The 23172-nt window shown below is 41.3% G+C and overlaps 1 protein-coding gene across 3 annotated transcripts in view; it reads right to left on the reverse strand.

The window, feature by feature from the left end:
* Positions 1 to 2363: 2363 nt before the first annotated feature.
* Positions 2364 to 23172, reverse strand: part of hspbap1 (hspb associated protein 1) — an 89313-nt gene continuing 68504 nt past the window's right edge. For 2 of the 3 annotated variants that reach the window (XM_087989338.1, XM_087989336.1), the window contains exons 7-9: positions 22737 to 22820; positions 4682 to 4792; positions 2364 to 3518 (exon numbers count right to left, since the gene is read on the reverse strand). In XM_087989338.1, coding sequence (XP_087845464.1) covers positions 3039 to 3518; positions 4682 to 4792; positions 22737 to 22820 — 675 coding nt within the window. In that variant the 3' untranslated portion in view covers positions 2364 to 3038. The remainder of the gene's footprint in view (positions 3519 to 4681; positions 4793 to 22736; positions 22821 to 23172) is intronic. The other variant, XM_043694264.2, reaches the window with a different exon arrangement.

Consider the following 23172-nt stretch of genomic DNA (forward strand, 5'->3'; position numbering starts at 1 on the left):
GCCTCTGACCTGCTCTTGTGAAAGCATTAATAAGGTTAGTCCGGTTTAGTTTCTAGTCGATGATAAGCCCCAGGCTGGTGATTGTGGGGGATTGTAAGGTAATGCCATTGAACATTGAGGGGCTATGTTAGATTTGCTCTTTTTGGAGATAGTCATCACCTAGTACTTCTAACTCTATTGTCACATGTTCTCACATTCAGGAATATAGGGGTACAATGAAAAGTGAACCAAGTGGCCATTCAATCCCTAAACTGCTGTCATAGATCTGCTGCAGAGACAGCTGTAACACTGTTAGTGAGGAAGATCCAGGCTATTGACTCAGTGACAGTGGAGAGTCCAGATTGTTTGTGGAGAGAAATTTGCTGGTCGAGTTCCCACGTGTGCTTGTCCTTGTAGCTCTTAGAGCCCGCAGTTTTGAGTCTACCCTGCCTTTTGATCATGGCTGATATATTTCTCACTCCCATTCTCCTGCCTTCTTCCTGGAAGCCTTGATCCCCTTACTCATCAATCTATCTATCTCGGTCCGAAATGCACTCAATGATTTGGCCTCCACAGCCCTCTGTGGCAATGACTTCCACAGGTTCACCACCCTCTGGCTGAAGAAATTCCTCCTCATCTCAGTTCCCAAGGGTCATCCTTTCACCTGGAGGATGTCAGGTCCTAGTCAATCTTCCTAGTGGAAACATCTTTTTCACATGCACTGTATCCAGGCCTCTCAGGATTCTGTAAGATTCAATGAGGTTCTTCTCCCCCCCCCCCCACACCCCACTTTGTCCTTTTAAACTCCATCGCACACAGACCCAGAGACCTCAACTGCTCTTCACATGACAAACCCTTTACACCCAGGATCATTCTTGTGAGCATCCTCTGGACCCCCTCAAATGCAAGCACATCCTTTCTTAGATACAGGGCCCAAAACTGCTCACAATATTCAAAATAGTCTGACCAGAGTCTCATATCGCCTTAGCAGTCTATTTCTGCTTTTGTAATCGAACCCTCTTGAAATGAACACTAACATTGTATTTACCTTCCAATCTGTCAACCGAATCTTAAGAGAATTCCGAACTAGGACTCCCACAGTTCCTTTGCCCTTCAAATTACCAAACATTGACCCAATTTAGAAAATAGTTTACATTTCTATTTTTCCTACCCAACTTTTCCATAATACATTCCAACTGCTACTTCTTTGCTCAGTCTCCTAGCCTATCCAAATCCTTCTGCAGCCTATCTCCTTAGTCCTACCTGCCCCTCCACCTATCTGTGTCATCTGCAAACAGCCCTTAGTTCTTTCATCGAGATTACTAATGTATAACGAGAATAGTTGTGGTTTCAACATCAAACTCTGCGGAAGCCAACTAGTCACCAGCTGCCATTTTGAAAAAGAACCCTTTAACTCCACTCTCTGCATACCAGCCAATCCTCCATCGAGGCCCCTAACACTATGGGCTCTTATTTAGCAGTCACCAGTGCAGCACATTGTCAAAGGCCATCTCAAAATCCAGACTGGTCACGTCCACTGCCTCTTTGTCCAAACTGCACTTTACCTCCTCAAAGAATTCTAAAAGATGTGTCAGACATGACTTCCCCTTGAAGTTATGCTGATTAAGTCTTACCTTACCATGCATTTCCAAGTACTACACACTCATCCTTGGTAATGGACTCTTTAAAGATCACCAATACCTCTACAATCGCTCAGCTATCTCCTTCAGAACTCTGGGGTGTAGCCCATCCAGTCTGGGTGATTTATCCCACTTCAGACCTTTCAGCTTCCCCCAACGCCACCTCCTTAGGTGTTGCCTACTACACTCACTTCTGACTGCTGACTCTTTAGCCAAAGGAGGTTTGGGTATACTTTGAGCATCTCAGAGTGATTAACATGCAAGTCTTTGGATAAGTGAGCAAAAATTGATCAACTGTTCATGCTGAACTTGTTATAATTGGAATTACAGGAATTTCAAATTGCATGTCAAGGTCCTGAAATTGTTGTTTCTGCCGCAGGATTGGAGTTGCTTTGACTTGTTTTATGTTTTAGATCCTTCAATACAGCTAACATCAGAAATTTTAAATTCAAACCTTCTTTATTCCATCACAGGATGCCAGACAAACATTTAATACTCCTCCCCTAAACTAAGGAATGAAATAGGAGGAGATGGCAGCTTGTGCTAATGTCACTGAATTAGTAACCTGGAGACCCAAGCTCTGAGTACACAGGCTCAAATCCCAGCACAGCAAGTTGTGGAATCCAAATACAATTAATAAAATCTGAAATTATAAAACCAATCTCAATAATGACCCCAACGATTGTTATTTTTCTTTAAGTAAGTCTAGTCTAGTGCACTCATGTCATGTGGGGAAGAAAACCCACCATTTTCCCTGTTCTGGTCTATATGCAACTCCAGTTTTAGTGTGGTTTTCTCTTAGCTACCCTCTGACGTATACAACTCAGTTCAAGGGCAGTTAGGGACAGGCAACAAATTCCAGTGACATCCATCTTCCACAAAAGAATAAAGAACAGTTCCTGCTAAAGCATTGTGGTGGAATATTCGCAATCAGCTGATAAACACACACATTTACTTGTCCAAGATGATTCTCAGGGCTGTCCAGAGACTGCAGATACCCTGCAACAGTTGACATAAACATTTCTAGATGTAAGTGCCATCAAATAAGCGTGACCAAGGAGAGTGACAACCAGGCATTGTCACTGTGGCCTAGTCCGCCTAGAGTGAGAGGACACAGTCACAGGATACACAGTAAGCAATAGGGCTGAGATATGGTGACATTGCTTCATTTCAAGGATGGTGTGTGTTTGGCAACCTCTATTTCAGATGCTCGGTCATTGATTGCAAAGGGAAGTGGAGCTGAGACAGAAGATGAGCTACGATGTTACAGAAAGGTGGAATGGGTCTTTTTGGCTTCTGCCAGCTACTATTTCTTATGACTGTGTAATATTGATAGATTGAGTCAGACACTTTATTTTAGGAATAGTTTATTTCCACACTAAAAAAATAAAATCAATCGACATTGAAGAGCTTGTCTGACTAATGAGAGAAGTGACTGTCCAGCAGAATTTCAGTCATTAAACTGATCACGTCAGGGTGAACCAAACAGTTCAGCAACTCATCAGTGGATATTGTTGTGCTGTGAACTCCAATATTTTTGGAATTACTGCCCACTTTTCCACTACAATTATTAGCTTCCAACTTACTGCTAAGAGAAATATTCGCCTTGCTCGAGTCACTGGGGACTCTGTGCTTGGCTGTTGCTCCTGTATCTTGGACCACCGGAAGTAGATTAGGCCCAAAAGGAATGCTGGTGGTCAGGGCAGGTTTAGGATCTGCATCTGCAACTGCTGAGTATCCTGCTCCATCACCTGAATCACATTTCCTTCTCTTAAAGGTAGACAAACTCCGTGCTGATAGGTTTCTGCCCGTTGAGGAGCAAACCTTTCGCTTATCTATACAGGCCTGAACTGCAAGGTTGACATAATGCAAGTTTGTCTCAAGTGAAGTGACTTCAGCCTAAATGAAGAGAAAAAAAAGCTTTGATTTATAAATATACTTATTATTTCAACATGTTCATGTCTGGCAGATTCACACTTCACATGCATTGGTTACACAAAAGTCTTACCCAATTTGATAGGCTCCAGATTTCCAGCAAGGAGGAGAAAGTGAGGACTGCAGATGCTGGAGGTCAGAGTCGAGAGTGTGGTGCTGGAAAAGCACAGCAGATCATACAGCATCCGAGGAGGATAACTGACGTTTCTGGCACAAGCCCTTCATCAGCAATCATTACTGATGAAGAGCTTATGCCCAAAACATCGATTCCCCTGCTCCTCGGATGCTGCCTGACCTGCTGTGCCTTTCCAGCACCACTCTCCAGATTTCCAGCAGCCAATCATCAAATGCTTTGTTACTGTTTACATTCCCTTTTCACTCATCCTAACTAATCCATAAGGTATCAGCTCCGTCAGAGTGTGAAAATGGCCGATTATCTTCAACTCTACTCTAACTTTTGATTATAATTGATTCCCTTACGGACTAAATATCTGCCTAAGCTTTGAATATACTTAATGACCCAGCATCAATAGCTCTGTACAGTAAAGAATATTACAGATTCACTACCGTCAAGGAAAATAAAACCCTCCTCATCCCTGCCTTAAAAGTGTGATCCCTTACTGTGAGCTTGTGCCATCTTGTCGTAAACTCCCATAAGAGGTAACTGCCTTTCAACATCTACCCTGTCAAATCCCCAATTTTTTTATGTTTCAATAAGGTTGCCTCTTATCTTGTAAATTATAACAAGTATCAATAAGCACTTTGAAACCATTAGTCCTGTTTAGATCATTGGGTGTTTGCACCAACGAAAAATACTTTAAAACATCAATCACTCACTGGCTCTTGGATAACAAGATACCATGAGCAAAACCATAAGCTTAGTTATTTCAGATAAAGATGTACAGTAAGTCAGCCAGCTACCAAAACAGAAAAACAGGTGAACGTTTCTGGTGCAATTCTTCAGCAGAAGATATTAGTTGACTGACCTGAGGTTTGCAGATTTTTCTGTGTTCACATGCACACAAGATCAAAAATTAACAGTTAATTTACAACAAGCCCCAGTGGGATTAAATTCAAACCAGGGTGGTTTCACCAAGGCGCCAAAGACTAAAGACTGATATACGTACCTCCGTGGTATTCAGCCAGCTGGCAGTATGAACATGAGGATCTGCAGCCTTGAGAGCACAGACCACAGTACGAGCCAATGCTTCCCCAACTCTGGTTTCATCGTCATCATCCTAATAACACAACAGTGGGATAAGAAGCAATCCAAAGAGTTGTAACATGCTCAACTAAACTGCAATCTGAATCACCAACATTCCTGGCTCAGGTCTGTAAGAGTAAACAGGACCTGAGGTCACAATTACAGTAACCTTTCAAAAAACTCATTCCACAGTGCCTAATCTCCTGACTAGGCTGCTCCTTCTTTGCAAGTCTGGATATGCAATCGTGAATTTGTCTCATTTTTTTCTTTAGAACTAACTGGAGGGTTGAAGTCTGCATTTTATTCACCCATTAACTCAACTCACAGCACAAATCTACTGCCAAACTCTCTTTTGAAAACAACATCTACAGCATTTTTTTAAGCATCGGGGTAGAACAATGTTGCAACCCTGGCTTAGACTTTGAGCTGTGGAGGTGAATTTCAATGTGAAAATCCTGAATGTATTGACTTTTGAAACCTGAGAACAGTAGTTGGTCAGTAAGTGCCTCACGCTTGCTCCATCTCTCAGTTATGCCATGGCAGACCAACCACATTCTCTCAGTTTCTCCACACCTAACAACAAAACTCCCATCAGTCACAGGTCTGAAAGCTCTCCTGCGTCCTATTATTTTTCAGCTGGGGTGGGGGGCGCGGGGGGATGCGGTGGAAGGTAGGGAAAGACTTTCAGAGTTCCACTCCACCTTTGTTTGGATTAATGCTTCCTGACTTCATTCTTGATGGTTAAGCTCTTACTTCAAAATTTTTAAGATCATCTTAGATTTTCATGACCTATACTAAACAATCATTTTATCAACCCAAGTCCCTCAATTGGATTACCCTTTAATGAGACAGATTTAAAGAGAATGAAAGTCAATTGTATAATTTGCACTGTCATTATTTTATTCCTTCAGCATTGGTGTCACTTGAAAGAGTCTGCATTTCAACACTGGTATGTCGCAGGGATTTGTATTGGGGCCATAATTATTTACAATATATATTAATGACTTGAATGGCAGAAACATACAACAACCAAGCTTGTGGATGAGACAAATAGAGTTTTGATTTTTAACTTTATAAAATTATAGTCTAAAAAAAAACGGATTTTAGATTAGAATCAGTCTGACCATTGTGGCACAGACAGTCTCACACAGAGCACCTCACACCTTCAACGCATTGGGTTGACATGACACCAATTGTTAAAGTTCACTTGAGAATGTAACTTTTAAAAAGTTCTGCAATTAACATATTGAAAGAACTGAAACCAACATGTTCATTCGAAAAGATGAGAGACTTACACAGTCCAGGTCTTTTTCAATATATAATTTCAGTTACGTCACACAGTAACTTTTGCTATAAATTCTGTGTCTTACGATCTTACAGTCCACAACCACCTGATGAAGGAGCAGCACTCCGAAAGCTAGTGCTTCCAAATAAACCTGTTGAACTATTACCTGGTTTTGTGTGATTTTTAATTTTGTAAATGCCAGTCCAACACTGGCATCTGACGCCCATAGCCTCTGACGCTCCAGGGAAAACCACCCCAGCTTGTTCAGCCTCTCCCTATAAGCTCAAATCCTCCAATCCTGGCAACATCCTTGTAAATCTTTTCTGAACCCTTTCAAGTTTTACAATATCCTTCTGATAGGAAGGAGGCCAGAATTGCACACAATATTCCAACAGTGGCCTAACCAATGTCCTGTACAGCCGCAACATGACCTCCCAACTCCTATACTCAATGCTCTGACGAATAAAGGAAAGCATACCAATCACCTTCTTCACTATCGTATGTACCTGCGACTCTATGTTCAAGGAACTATGAACCTGCACTCCAATCAGAAAAGGTTATAGGGAAAAGGCAGGAAACTGCATTTGAAGATCAGATCAACCATGACCTTAATGAATGACAGAATAGGCTTGATGGGCTGAATGGCCTACTTCTGCTCCTACCTCTTGAGACTCCTCCAAGGTCAATGCATCTTTCCCCGAAGTGCAGTGCCCATAACTCTACAGGGCCTGATGAAGGATGTGTGTAAACTAAGCATATTTCCTGCCCTTTGTACAACAGCCATTTGAGATTAAAGCCAATGTTCCATTAGATTTTTAAATTGTATTTTGGACCTGCTCGCAAACTTTTCATGACTGGTTTATGAACACCCAAATCTTTTTTGCTTACGGCAAAACAAGTATGAGGGGAACATTATCAAAGTGCGCAGCCCTCAACGTGATGCAGGGAGGAAAGGATTCGACACTCAACATGAAGCAGCAATAACAAACTACCCTTGAGCAAGAATAATGTGTAATGCATAATAACAGTTCAACTTAAAACTTACTCGCCTGCCACATCACAATAACACTCATACAGATGTGTGCTGCTTTACCACCATATTCCTGTAATCATATAAACTATAGTACCGTATAAGAGGTAACTATATCCCTTGAATTGTTGAAGTAGTACCCCTGAGTAATTAGAGATCCTACAACAAAACAAAAAGTGATCTAATGCAGTCAATTACATATGATATGGGACATGTTTAATTATAGAATCTCCACAGGACCCTTTCATATTTTCACAAAGTTGTCAACAAAATTCAACACTTCAATCTTTGTTGTCCTACTTGCACTCCTAATATATTGCATACAAAAGACATTTTGGTACTGAGGGCTACACATGATATGTTGAGGGTTATTTTCACTTCTTTCTTCATTCTTTCTTCATTTAGTTTGACCACAGGATCAAACTAAAAGCACAAATGTTCACTCAGCCAGGAAGATAGAGAGATGGCATTCCCATTCTCCTTTCTAAGTATTCTCCTGGGAGTCATTTTGTCCGTCTGATTATATTTTTTGCCGAAGGTATTGCTGATATCATTGCATTTATCGCACAATATCATAACATTCAGCAAGTAATAGCGAAGGTAAATGATATGTTTCTGAGTATCAAGAGAATCAAGGGTTATGGGGAGAAAGCAGGAGAATGGGGTTGAGAAACTTATCAGCCATGATTGAGTGGCGGAGCAGACGTGATGGGCTGAATGGACTGATTTCTGCTCCTATGTCTTACGGTCCTATTGTCTAAATGGAATTTTAGTCTTTATTTATACATACAGTACAGAAACAGGCCCTTTGGTTCAACTAGTCCACATCGACCATGTTCCCAAACTAAATTAGTCCCACCTGCCGATGTTTGGCCCATATCATTCCAAACATTTCATATTCATGTACATATCCAAATGTCTTTTAAATATTGTAACTGTACCTGCATCCACTTCCTCTGGCAGTTCATTCTATATACAAACCATGTCCTTTTTAATTCTTTCTCCTCTAACCTTAAAAATATATATCCCATAGCTTTGAACACCCTATCTTAGGGGAACAAAACTTTACTATTCACTCATGATTGTGTAAACCTCTATAAGGTCATCTCTCAACCTCATATGCTCCAGTGAAAAAAGTCCCAGCTTATCCAGCCTCTCCTAATAATTCAATCTTTTCTGAACTCTCTCCAGTTTAATAACATCCTTCCTGTAACAGGGTGACCTGAACTGCACATAATACTCCAGAAGAGGCCTCACCAAAGTCCTGTACAACCTCAACATGACGTCCCAACTCATATACTGAAAGGTCTGAGCAATGAAGACAAGTTTGCTAAACACCTTCTTAACTACCCTGTCCACCTGTGACTAGGAGAAAGTGAGGACTGCAGATGCTCGAGATTAGAGTCGAGTTTGTGGTGCTGGAAAAGTCGATGCTCCTGCTCCTTGGACGCTGCCTGACCTACTGTACTTTTCGAGCAACAACACTGTCTACCTGTGATGCAAATTTCAAAACATTATGTACCTGAACGCCCAGGTCTCTCTGTTCTACAGGGACCTACCATTAATTGTGTAAGTCCTGCCATTGTTTGTTTTATCAAAATGCAATACCTCATATTTATCCAAATTAAACTCCTCAGCCTTTTGACCCAATCGATCAAGACCTCTCTGTAATCTTAGACAACCTTCTTCATTGTCCAATATATCACAATATAGGGGTGGCACGATGGCACAGTGGTTAGCACTACTGCCTCACAGCACCAGGGTCCCAGGTACGATTCCAGCCTCGGGCGACTGTCAGTGTGGAGTTTGCATTTTCTCCCCATGTCTGCGTGGGTTTCCTCCAGATGATCGTGTTTCCTCCCACAATCCAAAGATGTGCAAGTCAGGTGAATCGGCCATGTTAAATTGCCCATACTGTTAGGTGCATTAGTCAGAGGGAAATGGGTCTGGGTGGGTTACTCTTCGGAGGGTTGGTGTGGACTGGTTGGGCCGAAGGGCCTGTTCCCACACTGTAGGAAATCTAACCTAATAATCACCGATCTTTGGGTCATCTGCAAACTGGAGTCTCCTATGTTCTCATCCAAAACATTTACATAAATAACAAACAAAAGTGGGCCCTCTACAGATCCCTGTGGAACACCGTTGGTCACAGGCCTCCAGTCAGAAAAACAAGTCTTCAGCACCACTCTGTCTCCTGCCTTTAAGCCAATTTTGTATCCAATTGGTAAGCTCACCTCGAATCCCATATGATTAACTTGGGAAATCAGTCTACCATGCAGAAACTTACCAAAGGCTTTACTAAAATCCAGTAAGCAATATCAATGTTCTTACTTCCTCAAAGAACTCCATCAAGTTTGACAGACATGATTTCCCTTGCTTAACCCATGCTGACACTCTCCAATCATGCCATGTCTCTCCAAATGCATGTAAATCCTATCTTTCAGAACCATCTCCACCAACTTACCCAACCAGCAATGTCAGACTTGCAGGTCTATAGTTCCCAGGCTTCTCCTCACAGTCAGTCATTCTTAAATAAAGGCACAACATTAACCACTTGCCAGTCCTCCAGCAACTCACCTGCAGTTATAAATGATATAAATAGTTCTGCTAGGAGCCCCACAATTTCCTCCCTAACATCCCACAATTCCCTGGGATACACTTGATCAGGTCCCGGATATTTTCTTGCCTTTATGTTTCTAAGACCTCCAGCACTTCCTCTTCTGTGATGTGAACTGTTTTCAAAACATCAATATTTATTTCCGAGTTCGCTAGCCTCCGGTTCTATCTCCACAGTGAAAACTAATACAAACCTCTTCTGAGTTTCAACACAAAGACCTCGATCTTTACGGGGCCCCATTCTCTCCCTATTTGCTCTTTTGCTCTTAATGTACTTACAGAATCTCTCTGGATTATCCTTAGCCTTATCTGCCAAGGTTATCTCATATCCCTGCTTTACCTTTCTGATTTCCTTCTTAAGAATGCCCCTACACTCTTTATAATTGTCAAGAGATTCATTTTATCACAGTTGTGTATATCTAGTATGATTCATTTTTATTCTTGACTAGAACCTCAATATCTTTATTTGTCCATTGTTCTCTAATCTTATCAGCCGGACCTTTCACTCTAACAGGAACATAAAGCCTCTGAACTCTCGCTATCGCACTTTTGAAAGCTTCCCAGTTGGCAGCTGCCGCTTTACCTTTCTAATCCAACGAGCTTTTGAAAGTTCTTGTCTCATTGTATTAAAATTTGCCTTACTCAAATTAAGAACTTTAACTTTTATGGAAGGCTTATCATTTCAAAGAGAATGGAGTATAAAAATAGGAAAATCGTGCTAAAACTATACAAGGATACTGTGAATAATTTTTTTCCAAGGGAAAAAAGCCCTTATTTTTCATAGCTTTCATGTTAGGCTTAATTCACTATCTGATCTATGATTATACACATCTATTTTATTATTTATTGCTTGGTCTAGTAATAGCCCTCCCATTGGAGGAAAACATTACACATTGCTTAATAAAGAGGATCTTAGTCTATCCTAACATATTTCCTTTTAACATCTCGATGTCTCCTTTCACCAGACAATAAATGGGTCACTGAAACCACCTACAATAAAATAATTTTATTGTCGCTGCTCAGATCTCTATCTGCCCACACATTTCCTTTTTCAATTCTCTCTCTCAATGACAATCTCTAGTACAGTACAACTCCACCTAATCTTTTATCTATTCTGTCCTTCCTAAAATTACAGTAACTCAATTTTAATTTTTCTGCTCCCTCCCCATTTGGCAGCCAAGGCTCACAGAGTCATTAACCCAAAACGTTAACTATCTGAATATTACATTGTTTTGTCTAGTGAGATTTTTTTGCCCTATTACCAACAAAGGAACGTATGAATAAGGAAGTAGAGTAGGCCACTTGACTCTTCAAATCTGTTCCACCATTCAATAAGATCACGACTGATCGGATTTTAACCTCAACTTTGCACTCCTGTGTTCTTTCTCGGTTCTATGGGTCACTGGACCTGAAACATCAACTCTGATTTCTCTGCAGTGATACTGCCAGATCTGCTGAGCTTTTCTAGCAATTTCTATTCTTGTTTCTGCATTCCTGTGTACCCCCAAAAATCCTTCATCCCTTTAATCAAGAATCTACCTCCCTTTGTCTTAAAAATATTTCAAGATTCTGTATCCACTGCCTTTCCAGGAGGGGAATTCTAAAGACTCAATGCTCAGAAAAAGTTATTTTTAATCTCAGTTTTAAATGGCTAACCTTTCATTTTTAAACTAATGATCCCAGTACTGCATTCTCTTACAAATGGAAACATGCTTTCAATATCCACCCGATCAAGTCCCCTCAGGAGTTTGTATTTCAATTTAGTCACCATTGACTCTTATAAACTTCAGAAGATACAGGCCTAGCCTTTCCAGGTATTATTCTAGTCAACCTTCTCTCACATTCCTAATGAAGGGCTTATGCCCGAAACATCAACTCACCTGTTCTTCGGATACCGTCTGACCTGCTGAGCTTTTCCAGCACCACATTTTTCAACTGTAACTCTCCAGCATCTGCAGTCTTCACTTTCTCTGAACTGCTTCCAAAACATTAACATCCTTTCCTAAGTATGGTGAGCAATCCTGTACACAGTATTCCAGACAGTCTTCCCAATATTCTCTATTACTGAACTGTAATCTCCCTGTTCTTGCATTTAATTCCACTCACAAACATCACATTCTATTAGCTTTCTTAATTACTTGCACTAACTTTCTGTAAATTTATACACGAGTACACACAGATCTCTCTGCATCTCCGTTTTGTCCTATTCTTTCTGCCAAAATGAACAATTGCACAGCTACCCACATTATATACCATTTGCGAGACATTTATCCACGCAGTTAATCTATATCCCTTTGTAGGCTCCTTATGTCCTATTCACAATTCATTTTCCTCTGCACTTTCACTTAACTTTCACAGTTCATTCTCCCACCAGCTTTGTCATGTCTGCAAACTTAGAAATCCTTGGCTTTTTTTTTCCCCTCCCAACAGAGGTTGTTAAAAGCAGCGATTCCAAAAAGTCTACGGTTTGAAGGGTTTTAGGGCTAGTTTGATTTTAGCTAACAGATACTGCCTCAGATAATAGGCTTTCAAGTTTAAAACAAACTCTTTTACAATGAAATGGGAGTGGTAACTTCTCCCAGCTCAGCTGTGTTTTTAGCAGTCTGGCTGTTCACTGAAAGCAGGATATCAGTTTTAAGGCTGATCCAAGAAATAGCTCCATGGAAGAATGTGTTCCATACTGAATTTCTCTGCCATCTCTCTCTCCTGTAAGACCGTGTTTGATTTTTCCCAAGGGATTTTTATGAGGATTGCTGCAGGAATTTGGAATCGCATTAAGTGGACATAGTCTGCTGGGTTTTCAGATAGGTTAAGTATTCTATACTCTGTTCTCTTTTGTTTGTGTTTCATTCAGTAATCTTGCAAATAAATTCAGTTTTGTTTAAAACTAAGTGGCCGGTCCAGCTGCTTCACTCCTGGAATATCTACTTTACACCTGCTTAAAACAACTAGCAAAGTTAGGGTCTGGGACACTTTCTAGAAATGTCTTGAGGGGATCTGGCATGGTCCATAACAGATGACATTTACTTCTCTCATCTAAATCACTGATATATATTGTGAATAGCTGAGGTCCTGGAAAGCACTAATCCCTGCAGTGCCCTACTAGTCACTGCCTGCCACATGAAAAAAAGACCTCTTTATTCCTACCATTTGTTTCTTTATCGGCCAACCAGTTCTCTATCCATGTCAGTACACTATTGTTACGAACACTATGTGTACAGTATGAAACACATTCTTCTACTAATTAAACTAAACCCAGAGAAAAGCTCACCTCACCTCGTAAACTGTTAATGTATGAGTGACAGAGAACTAAACAAATTTCACTATTTAATAAAAAATATCAAGTTATTCTTTAACTCTAAAAGTGAACATTAAGTAACAAGTATTTACTTAAGCCTTTCGCTTGAAGATTTGTTATCTACCTCTCACTCTATAATATACTGACCTAATAAAGCCCCTCTTAAATTTACAGCAACTTACTTTCAAAACTAGACAGTAGTTGTTGACTACACTGTTTATCCTACTCTGTAGTTCGCCTTGGGTTCTCTTCAGTCTTCTGCTGCAAAGATGTTTCGTGTGAAAAAAGTACCTTTAACAGAGTGTGGTGAATAGCAGTCTTTCAGTGGCAATTAGTACTCTTTCTGGCCAACTATCCAAAATGCCTGCTTTTTCTATACCCCAAACATCGGATCATCTCATTGGTTCGATGTTGTCGAAACAATAAAATTCAAATTCGATTGGGTTTTAGTATGTTAGGGCATTAGTTAAATTCAAACTGTTGCGAAAACAACTAAGATATCTAGGTCACAGCCAAATGTTACATCTTTGAATTTTGCAGCACACTGTCTGTGAGTCAGTCACATGACAGGTGCTTGCCAGCTTGCACTCTCTCAAAGGTACAGTACATGCCTTCAACTTCATAACATTACCTTCAAAATCATGTGCTTTAACTTTACATGCTAATCTCTGAGACGGGACCTTATTAAAAACCTTCTGAAAGTCCAAGTATACAATATGCACATCTTCAGAAAATTCCATTGGAACCGTCGAAAAGATTCCCTTTTTAAAAATCCATGCTAACTCTGTCTGAATCTATCACTGCTTCCGAAATGTTCAGCTATTCAATCTTTTGTAATGGAAACGCACTTCCAACATTTTCTGTCCTTATTTCAGATTTCCACCATTAGTTGTATTTGTCCCTTGGATTCATAGTAATTTTCCTTTGTATAAATAAAAGTGTGTTCATTATATAAAGGTGATTTATTTCTACATAGTTCTGAATCTCTCCTGGCTTCTTTAGCTCGCAGCATTGAAAATATTCCTGTTGGTGGTGAGAACATTATTTTTCTTTTTAAGGTTGTTTTTCAGACTGGAGGCCTGTGACCAGTGATGTGCGATATGGATCGGTGCTTGGTCCACTGCTTTTCATCATTGATATAAACGATTTGGATATGAACATAGAAGGTATAGCTAGTAAGTTTGCAGAATACACCAAAATTGGAGATGTCATGGACAGAGAAGAAGGTTCCCTTAGAGTGCAACAGGATCTTGATCAGATGGGCCAGCGGGCTGAGGAGTGGCAGATGGAGTTTAATTTAGATAAATGTGACTTGCTGCATTTTGGAAAGCAAATCAGAGCAGGACTTATACACTTAATTGTAACTTCCTGGAGATTGTTGCTGAACAAAAAGACCTTGGACTGCAGGTTTATAGTAGAGTCGCAGGTAGATAGGACAGTGATGATGATGTTTGGTATGGTTCCCTTTATTGGTCAAAGCATTGAGTATTGGAATAGGGAGGTCATGTTGTGGCTATACAGGGCATTGGTTAGACCACTTTTTGAATATTGTGTGCAATTCTGGTCTCCTTCCTATCAGAAGGATGTTGTAAAACTTGAAAGGATTCAGGAAAGATTTACAGGGACATTGCCAGGGTTGGAGGATTTGAGCTATAAGGCAAGTCTGAATAGACTGGAGCTGTTTTTTCTGAAGTGTCGGAGGCTGAGGGGTGACTTTATAGAGGCTTATAAAATCATGATGGGCTTGGATAAGATAAATAGACAAGATCATTTCTTTTAGGGTTTTGGCAGGGGGGCGGGGGGGTTCCAGAACTAGAGGGCATAGGTTTAGGGTGAGAGGGGAAAGATATAAAAGGGACCTAAGGGGCAACTTTTTCATGCAGAGGGTGGCACACGTATGGAATGAGCTGCCAGAGGAAGTGGTAGAGGCTGGTACAATTGCAAGATTTAAAAGGCATCTGGATGGGTATATGAATAGGAAGGGTTTGGAGGGATATGTGCCAGGTGCTGGCAGGTGGGACTAGATTAGGTTTGGATATCTGGTAGACATGGACAAGGTGAACCGAAGGGTCTGTTTCCGTGCTGTACGACTCTATGACTCTCAGTATAGCGAGTGCATCATGATAATTGACTACACAATGTGATATGAATAAACTAAACATATGCTGAATCAGTCTGAAATTTAGAAGGTCACATTCATAGATTTACATTACTCTGCACAACGAACATTAATATTTGCACCATCCAGAGGCTCACAGGTCTAATGAAAGTCAAGACCTTTAAATGCACAGCACTGCAGGAGATAATGCTGCAACAAGAAAAATTGAAGTGTGCACATGAATATTCATTTATTTGTAAATACATTTACTTATATATAAATAGACTTGCACGCAATGTAATACATTTATATACATATCACGTATGTGCTTAAGTTGCCTAAATTCTCAAACCACATAATCTGTAATGCTGCTTGGCTTCTTTATGATCAAGTTGTTTACTTGGAAATTCAATTTGTATATAAGTAAACGATTCACCCACTTTGTGCCTCTGCTCCATTCATCCTGCCACTGTCATTTAATTGATTTGTGAGCACAAAGACTGAGTGTTGTTCCTGACTTCTGCATAGGAGTGAAGGACAGTAAATGAAGGAGTGAAGGACAGTAAATGAAGCATTAAAGGAAGAATAAATGAAGAAGTTCTATAATACAAAGCAAAATACAAGCTGTATGAATGTAAAAGAAAAGGAAAGTTTGCATTAATGCAGAGCCTTACATTCAGTAAAGTACTTACTGAAATGTAGTCACTATTACATTATGGAAAGATTAGCTGGTGAATAATAGAACTGAAGCCGATCTTCACACACTTTCATAAGCATTTATTGACAGTGAGACATATTATAAACATACACCTCCTCTCCCAGAAAAACAGTTCTCATCTTTTCCTTTTTATAGGGACAAAGTGAATCACCAGTTAACACTTTCCACATTCCTATAATTAAATACAATAAATATTTTGGAATCCAGGAAATGCACACAGCAACAATGGAACAATCAGATCATTTGATTTTACTGATTCTAGTTAAGGGATAAATATTGCTCACAATGAAATCCATAGAATGGACAGTTTGGAAACAATTAGCCTCCCATTCGTAGCCTAGGGCTGAATGTATAATTTTTATACATTATTATTTCATGAAAATTAAATACAACTAAATAGCAATGTTGCTAGTAAGTGTGATGAACCACCACCTCTCCTGTTGCTCCCACTATCATACGATCCCCTGTGAGCAGTTAATAATAAAACAAGCCGGACTGAGGGAATTTTTTTCTGACCACTCCCTCCTAAGTATTAAAAAGGGAGCTCTGCAGACCAAAGTGATTCAGCTCACAACCTAACCTACTTTTAGTATGGCCAGGAATGAGTGTGATCCAAGACTGTGAGCAGGGTGTGAGGGAGCGATTGTTTAACCTCCTGGATGGGGTGCGGATCAAGTTGTCCTCATTATTGAGCTTCTCAACTGTTTTTGGAGCTAAGTTCATCTTGGTGAATGGAGTATTCTATCCTGACTTGAACATGGAGAAAAGGTTTTGGGGATTCAGGTGGTGAGTAACTCTCAGCAGAATTCCCTTACTCTTACCTGTTCTTGTGACCATAATATTTACATGGCTGGTCCAATCAGGTTTGTGGTCAATGGTAGCCACAGGATGTAAACTTTATGATAGAAATTTATAAGTGGCAATGCTGTTGAATGTGAAGGGGAAATGGGTTAGATTTTCTCTTGTTGAGGATGACCATTGCTTGGCAATTGAGAGACAGCAAATGTTACTTTATGTTTATCAGCCCAAATCTGAATACTGATTACATCTTGCTGCACCTCAGCATGGCCTTCTTCAGTATTTGAGGTTTGCAAATGATAATGAACAGTGCATAGCATCAAATACCTCCATTTTCAATGGAATAAAAGAGGGAGGGTCATTAAATACCATTGCTCCAAGGAACATCTGCAGCAACATTCAGGGCTGAGATAATTAGCTTCTCCAATACTCACATCAATCTCGTTTTGTGCTAATTGAGAATCAAAACAGCAGAGCGTTTTCCATTTAATTCCAATGGACTTCAGTTTTACTGGGGATCCTTGGTGTCACACTCTAACAATGCCTTCATGTCAAGGGTATTCACATTCAACTCATTTTTAGAATGCAGTCAATGAGATCTGGAGTGAAGTAACCCTGACAGAATCCAACTGGATTCTGGATTAGTGGTGCTGGAAGAGCACAGTAGTTCAGGGAGTTCCAGTGAATAGATTATTGCTGAGTAAGTGCCACAGGTCAGCACACTCAGAGACATCTTCCATTGCTTTGCCAATAAGCAAGAAGAGACCAACTTGGTGGTAATTGGTTAAATAGGATTTCTTCTGCTTTCTTTGCAGATAGGTGACACATCTTTCATTTGTCAAGTGGATGCCAGAGGTAGTATTTCAAAGAGGTATTAGTGTTAAGTAGAACAACTTTTACAGGATGGGGATGTGAATGGAGTGCTCTCTTCCAGTGAGTTATTTTATTGCCTGTCACCATTTATGATTGGATATGACAGTACCACAGAGCTCCCATTTAATCTGTTGTTTGAGGAATATTAGCTTGGCTTTTCCTATCACATGCTATTTCTGCTGTTTAGTAAACAAGTTATCCTGTACTGTAGCTTCACTAAGTTAGTACCTCATTTTTAGGAATATATGGTGCTGCTCTTGACATGCTTCCCTGTCTCTCCATGGAACCTGGCGTGATGGTAATGATAGAGTGGGGGATACACTGAACTATATGGTTATACTAGTTAAATATAACTGTGGGCGGCACGGCGGCAGGGTGGTGGGGGCGGCACGGCGGCAGGGTGGTGGGGGCAGCACGGCGGCAGGGTGGTGGGGGCGGCACGGCGGCACGGGCGGCACGGCGGCAGGGTGGTGGGGGCGGCACGGCGGCAGGGTGGTGGGGGCGGCACGGCGGCAGGGTGGTGGGGGCGGCACGGCGGCAGGGTGGTGGGGGCGGCACGGCGGCAGGGTGGTGGGGGCGGCACGGCGGCGTGGGCGGCAGGGCGGCGTGGGCGGCAGGGCGGCGTGGGCGGCAGGGCGGCGTGGGCGGCAGGGCGGCGTGGGCGGCAGGGCGGAGTGGGCGGCAGGGCGGAGTGGGCGGCAGGGCGGAGTGGGCGGCAGGGCGGAGTGGGCGGCACGGCGGAGTGGGCGGCACGGCGGAGTGGGCGGCACGGCGGCACAGTGGTGTGGGCGGCACGGCGGCACAGTGGTGTGGGCGGCACGGCGGCACAGTGGTGTGGGCGGCACGGCGGCACAGTGGTGTGGGCGGCACGGCGGCACAGTGGTGTGGGCGGCACGGCGGCACAGTGGTGTGGGCGGCACGGCGGCACAGTGGTGTGGGCGGCACGGCGGCACAGTGGTGTGGGCGGCACGGCGGCACAGTGGTGTGGGCGGCACGGCGGCACAGTGGTGTGGGCGGCACAGTGGTGTGGGCGGCACGGCGGCACAGTGGTTAGCACTGCTGCCTCACAGCGTTAGAGACCCGGGTTCAATTCCCGCCTCAGGCGACTGACTGTGTGGAGTTTGCACATTCTCCCCATGTCTGCGTGCGTTTCCTCCGGGTGCTCTGGTTTCCTCCCACAGTCCAAAGATGTGCAGGTCAGGTGAATTGGCCATGCTAAATTGTCCGTAGTGTTAGGTAAGGGGTAAATGTCGGGGTATGGGTGGTCTGCGCTTCGGTGTGGACTTGTTGGGTCGAAGGGCCTGTTTCCACATTGTAAAGTAATCTAAATAACTCTGCTGCAAATGATAACTAACAGCGTCTCATGTTTGAATCAACCTATTTCAGCACAGTAGTAGTGACATAAAAGGATGGAAGATGTATATGTGAAAGGTAGACATATGTCAAGATCAAGTTTTTTTTAAATTCACTCATAGGATGAGGGCATCGCTGACTAGGCCAGCATTCATTGCCCATCCCTAATTACCCAGATGACAGTTAATAGTCAGCCACTTTGCTGTGGGTCTAGAATCACATGTAGGCCAGCCCAGGTAAGGATGGCTGTTTCCTTCCCGAGGGGACCAGATGGGTTTTTCCAACAATCAACAATGGATTCAGTCATCATTAGACTCTTAATTCAAGCTTTTGTTATTGAATTCAAATTCTATCATCTGCCATGGCAGGATTCGAACAGAGGTCACCAGAACATGATCTGGATTAACAGTCCAGCAATAATACCGCTAGGCCATCACCTCCCATGGCCGTCTCATTGATTCCCTCACAAGTAAAGTTTAGAACTTGGCCAGTTTGTTCAACTGTGACACTACTAAGCAACTGTTGGTGATGGACCTCCTGTGCTTAATATCTTCTACTGAAGTGCCCTGATTCTTCCTTACTTACCTAATTCAAGTAGGACATCCACCTGGAAACCAGTTTATCAGACAGCTATGAGAACAGTTACATTTTAAGGAATATCTTGTAGGAGGGGGAGGAGGAGAGAGAAGGCAAATATTTAGGAAAGCCTCATCAGTGGAAGACACAGCTGCAAATGAAAAAGGATATAAATTGGCAATGTTCAAAGGGTCAGAATAGGAGTTAATATATCCCAGAGATTCTAGGGCAGAAGGAAATTCTAGGGATGAGGCTGTCGAGAGACTAGAAAACATGGATGAGAATTTAAAATTAAGGAATCGCTGGGCCTGAAACCACACAAGTCAGTGAAAAGAGTCAGGAAGGAACGGAAGTAAATTACATTTACCAGGGAAGTAATACTGAGTAAACTGTTGGAACTCGAGTTTTTAAGACCCCAGGTCCTGCTTGATTTCATCCTAGAGTCTTAAAAGTAGTTAGTGAGATAATTGATGCATTTGTTTTAATTTTCCTAAACTCACTTGACTTGGGGGAAGGTATTCAAAAAAAGGAGACAGAAAGCAGGGAACTACAGGCCTATTGTGTAAAATGTTTTCTTATTGTGTAAACATGGTGTAAACTCTCTCATATATCTACTGTAGGGGAGATAATTAGACGCTATCATTAAATGTGTTTTAACTTGATTATGTTTAAGGTAGGAGAAAGTGAGGTCTGCAGATGCTGGAGATCAGAGCTGGAAATGTGTTGCTGGAAAAGCGCAGCAGGTCAGGCAGCATCCAGGGAACAGGAGAATCGACGTTTCGGGCATAAGCCTTTCTTCAGGAAATGTTTAAGGTAATCAGGCAGAGCCAAAATAGTTTTGTCAATTGGATATCATGTTTAACTCATTTACTGGAATTCTTTGAAGTAACTTGTGTTGTTGATATAGGTGGAACCAGTGGATGTGGTGCATTTAAATTCCAGGAGTTTGATAAGGTGCCACATCAAAGGATATCTGAAAATCAAAGCACGGAGGTGGCAGTACCATATTGGTATGAATCGAGATTGGCTGGGTAACAGGAAGCAGAGAAAGGGAATAAATGGGTCTTTTGCAGGCTGACAGGGTGTCATGAATAGTGTGCCATAGCGATTGGCTCTGAGACCTCAACTCTTTACACTTTACATAAACGATTTGCAACAAAGGGATTGAAGGTATGGTAGCTACATTTGCTGATGACACAAAGGTATGTAGGAAAATGAATTGGGAAGAGGACATATAGAGCCTACATGGATTGGTTAATTGAGTGGACAAAGATCTGGCAAATGCAGTATAATGTGGAAAAGTGTGAAATTGTCTGTTTTGGCAGCAAGAATAGAAAAGCAGCATTGTATCTCAACAGTGAGAATTTGTGTCCTAGAGCAAGAATTGCAGAAGATTAGTATGCAGGCATATCAAGAAAGAAATCTAATAGAATGCCATGTTTTATTGTAATGGGAATTGAATGCAAAAAGGAGGGAGTTTACGTTTCAGTTATACAAAGTATGAGAAACACTACATCTGGAGTACCGCAAAAAGGATTGGTGATTATACTTAGGAAAGGATGTCAACGCATTGGAAGCAGTGCAGAGAAGGTTAGCTGAACTAACACCAGGAAAGAGTGGATTTTTTCACAAGGAAAGGCTATACAGACTAGGCCTATATCTTCTGGGGTTTATAAAAGTCAAAAGGTGAATTAATTCGATATAAGACCCTGAGGGGACTTGACCGAGTGAATGTTGGAAGCATGTTTCCTCTTGTGGGAGAATCTAGAACTATGGATTATAGTTTAAAAATAACAAGCAGACATTCAAGGCAGAGATAATGAAAAAAATCTGAGGGTTGCAATGTTTTGAATTCCCTTCCTCAAAAGGCAGTGATCGCAGAATCAGGAAATACTTTTAAGGAAGTGGTAGATAGATTCTTGATTACCAAGAAGATGAAAAATTATCAAGGAAATGCAGGAATGCAGAGTTGAGATTAAAATCAGTTGAGCTGTGATCTTATTGAAAAGGTGGAGCTGGCTCAAGGGGCTAAGTTTTTGTATGCACTGTACTATCACAATGGTGTGGATGTGAGTTGGAATACCAGCAGCAGAGTTTTGAATGAGCTTAATTTTACTGAGGGCGCAAGGTGGGATGAGCCTTTGCATACAAGGGATAAAACTGTACTCTTGATGAGGTGTAAGAAAGATTTGCACAGGGGCATTGCACCTTGTATGGTATTGCACCTCTTAACAACATCGGAGTACATTTTGACTGCACTGCAGCATCTTAGAGACAAATGCACAATAACACCCAAGTCTCAATTCTGACTTCTGAACAGTGACCTGCTATATACATTTCTGGCAATCAGCCTGCATTACATGACGCGTGTCAACTTTTTATGTCATCTGACAGATACTGGCCCATTCTTCCCTTCTGAATGTAGTCTTGTTTCCTCATCCCAGATTTCACTATTAACAGGCATTTGTGTCAACATTTTAAAACTGCTGACAAAGTCATCAAGTCAATAGGTAGTGTGGAGTAACAGTTCTCATACAGATCCTTGCAGGACCTAACTCAAAACAGTTCATATAATATACTGCATTGTTTCATAAAAGGAACTGACTAAAGGTACCAGAATTCTCAACTGCTACATTCCGCATTAAGTTGTGAGCTGCTCTGAAAGCACCTTTCATTCTCCCTAGCTATGCATGATACTTAACTTGTATTTTTCTTTCCTCTGTAGATTTCTTTTCTTATTAAAGCCCAGTCTCTCATGAAGTCAGACACTTTGTTCTGTTTACCATGCACCATGATGTGACTCGAAGGACACATGCAGCTTACATCTGCATGACAATGGACTTAAAGGTTATCTTTTTCTTGATAATACATCCATCTAATAGGGCTAATTAATCTACTGAATGCAAACATGCTGGCATTTTGGAACATTTCTCAAATTAAATCACTTATTCTAATTCTAATAGAAAGAGTTAAAAGTTCACAGTTTTTTTGTTGAACAGTCAGCACCAAGTGCAGAAATGGAAATCTATCAGCAGCTTTGTACTTCATATTCTCAACAAACTGTTTCTCCCTTCACCTCCCTAAGATAAGCAAAGGTTTGCATTTATGTAGTACCTTTCATTACAAACAACAGGTTACCTTGTTATTATCACATGCTGTTCGGGGAAGCTTGCTGTGCATAAACTGGTTGCCGCATTTCTTACAAATGATTACATTCAAAGGTACATAATTTCCTTTCCTTTAATGACCTCTGGCACTCATGAAGGAAATTACATAAATGTTCTTATTTTCCCCACAGGATAAAGGAAGATGTAAAGTTTATATATATATTACCAGTTCAATCCAGGAGTTAATGCTGACAGTGACAGGATCCAACGATTCTACATAGTGCCACCAATGTCTGGGAACAAATAGAACCTTGAGGGAGAAAACAATGATATACATTAATATATCTGCAGCAGTAAACTCTATGACAAGATACATCACCTACATTACCTCACGATTATTTCATCGCTTACAAAACCTTGTAGGTTAATTCGATTCTAAATGAATACCAAGACAAAACATGGTTTAAAGTTTGCTTATTTTTAATTTATAGATCCATACAGGGATCAACCACATGCACGGCAATCTTTGCAAAATGCACACACGGAAATGCAATGCTGATCACAGCAAGAAAACTGTCACCTTCTGCTGACTCCAAAATCAAGGAGAGAGAAAGATGGGCAAAGAGCCAGAGTTCGATTCATGGCCTGAGTTTTAATATTTG

The sequence above is a fragment of the Chiloscyllium plagiosum genome, unplaced genomic scaffold (assembly GCF_037043375.1).
Source record: "Chiloscyllium plagiosum isolate Xiang-an unplaced genomic scaffold, Cpla_swu_hap1 HiC_scaffold_7, whole genome shotgun sequence".
Taxonomy (NCBI): domain Eukaryota; kingdom Metazoa; phylum Chordata; class Chondrichthyes; order Orectolobiformes; family Hemiscylliidae; genus Chiloscyllium; species Chiloscyllium plagiosum.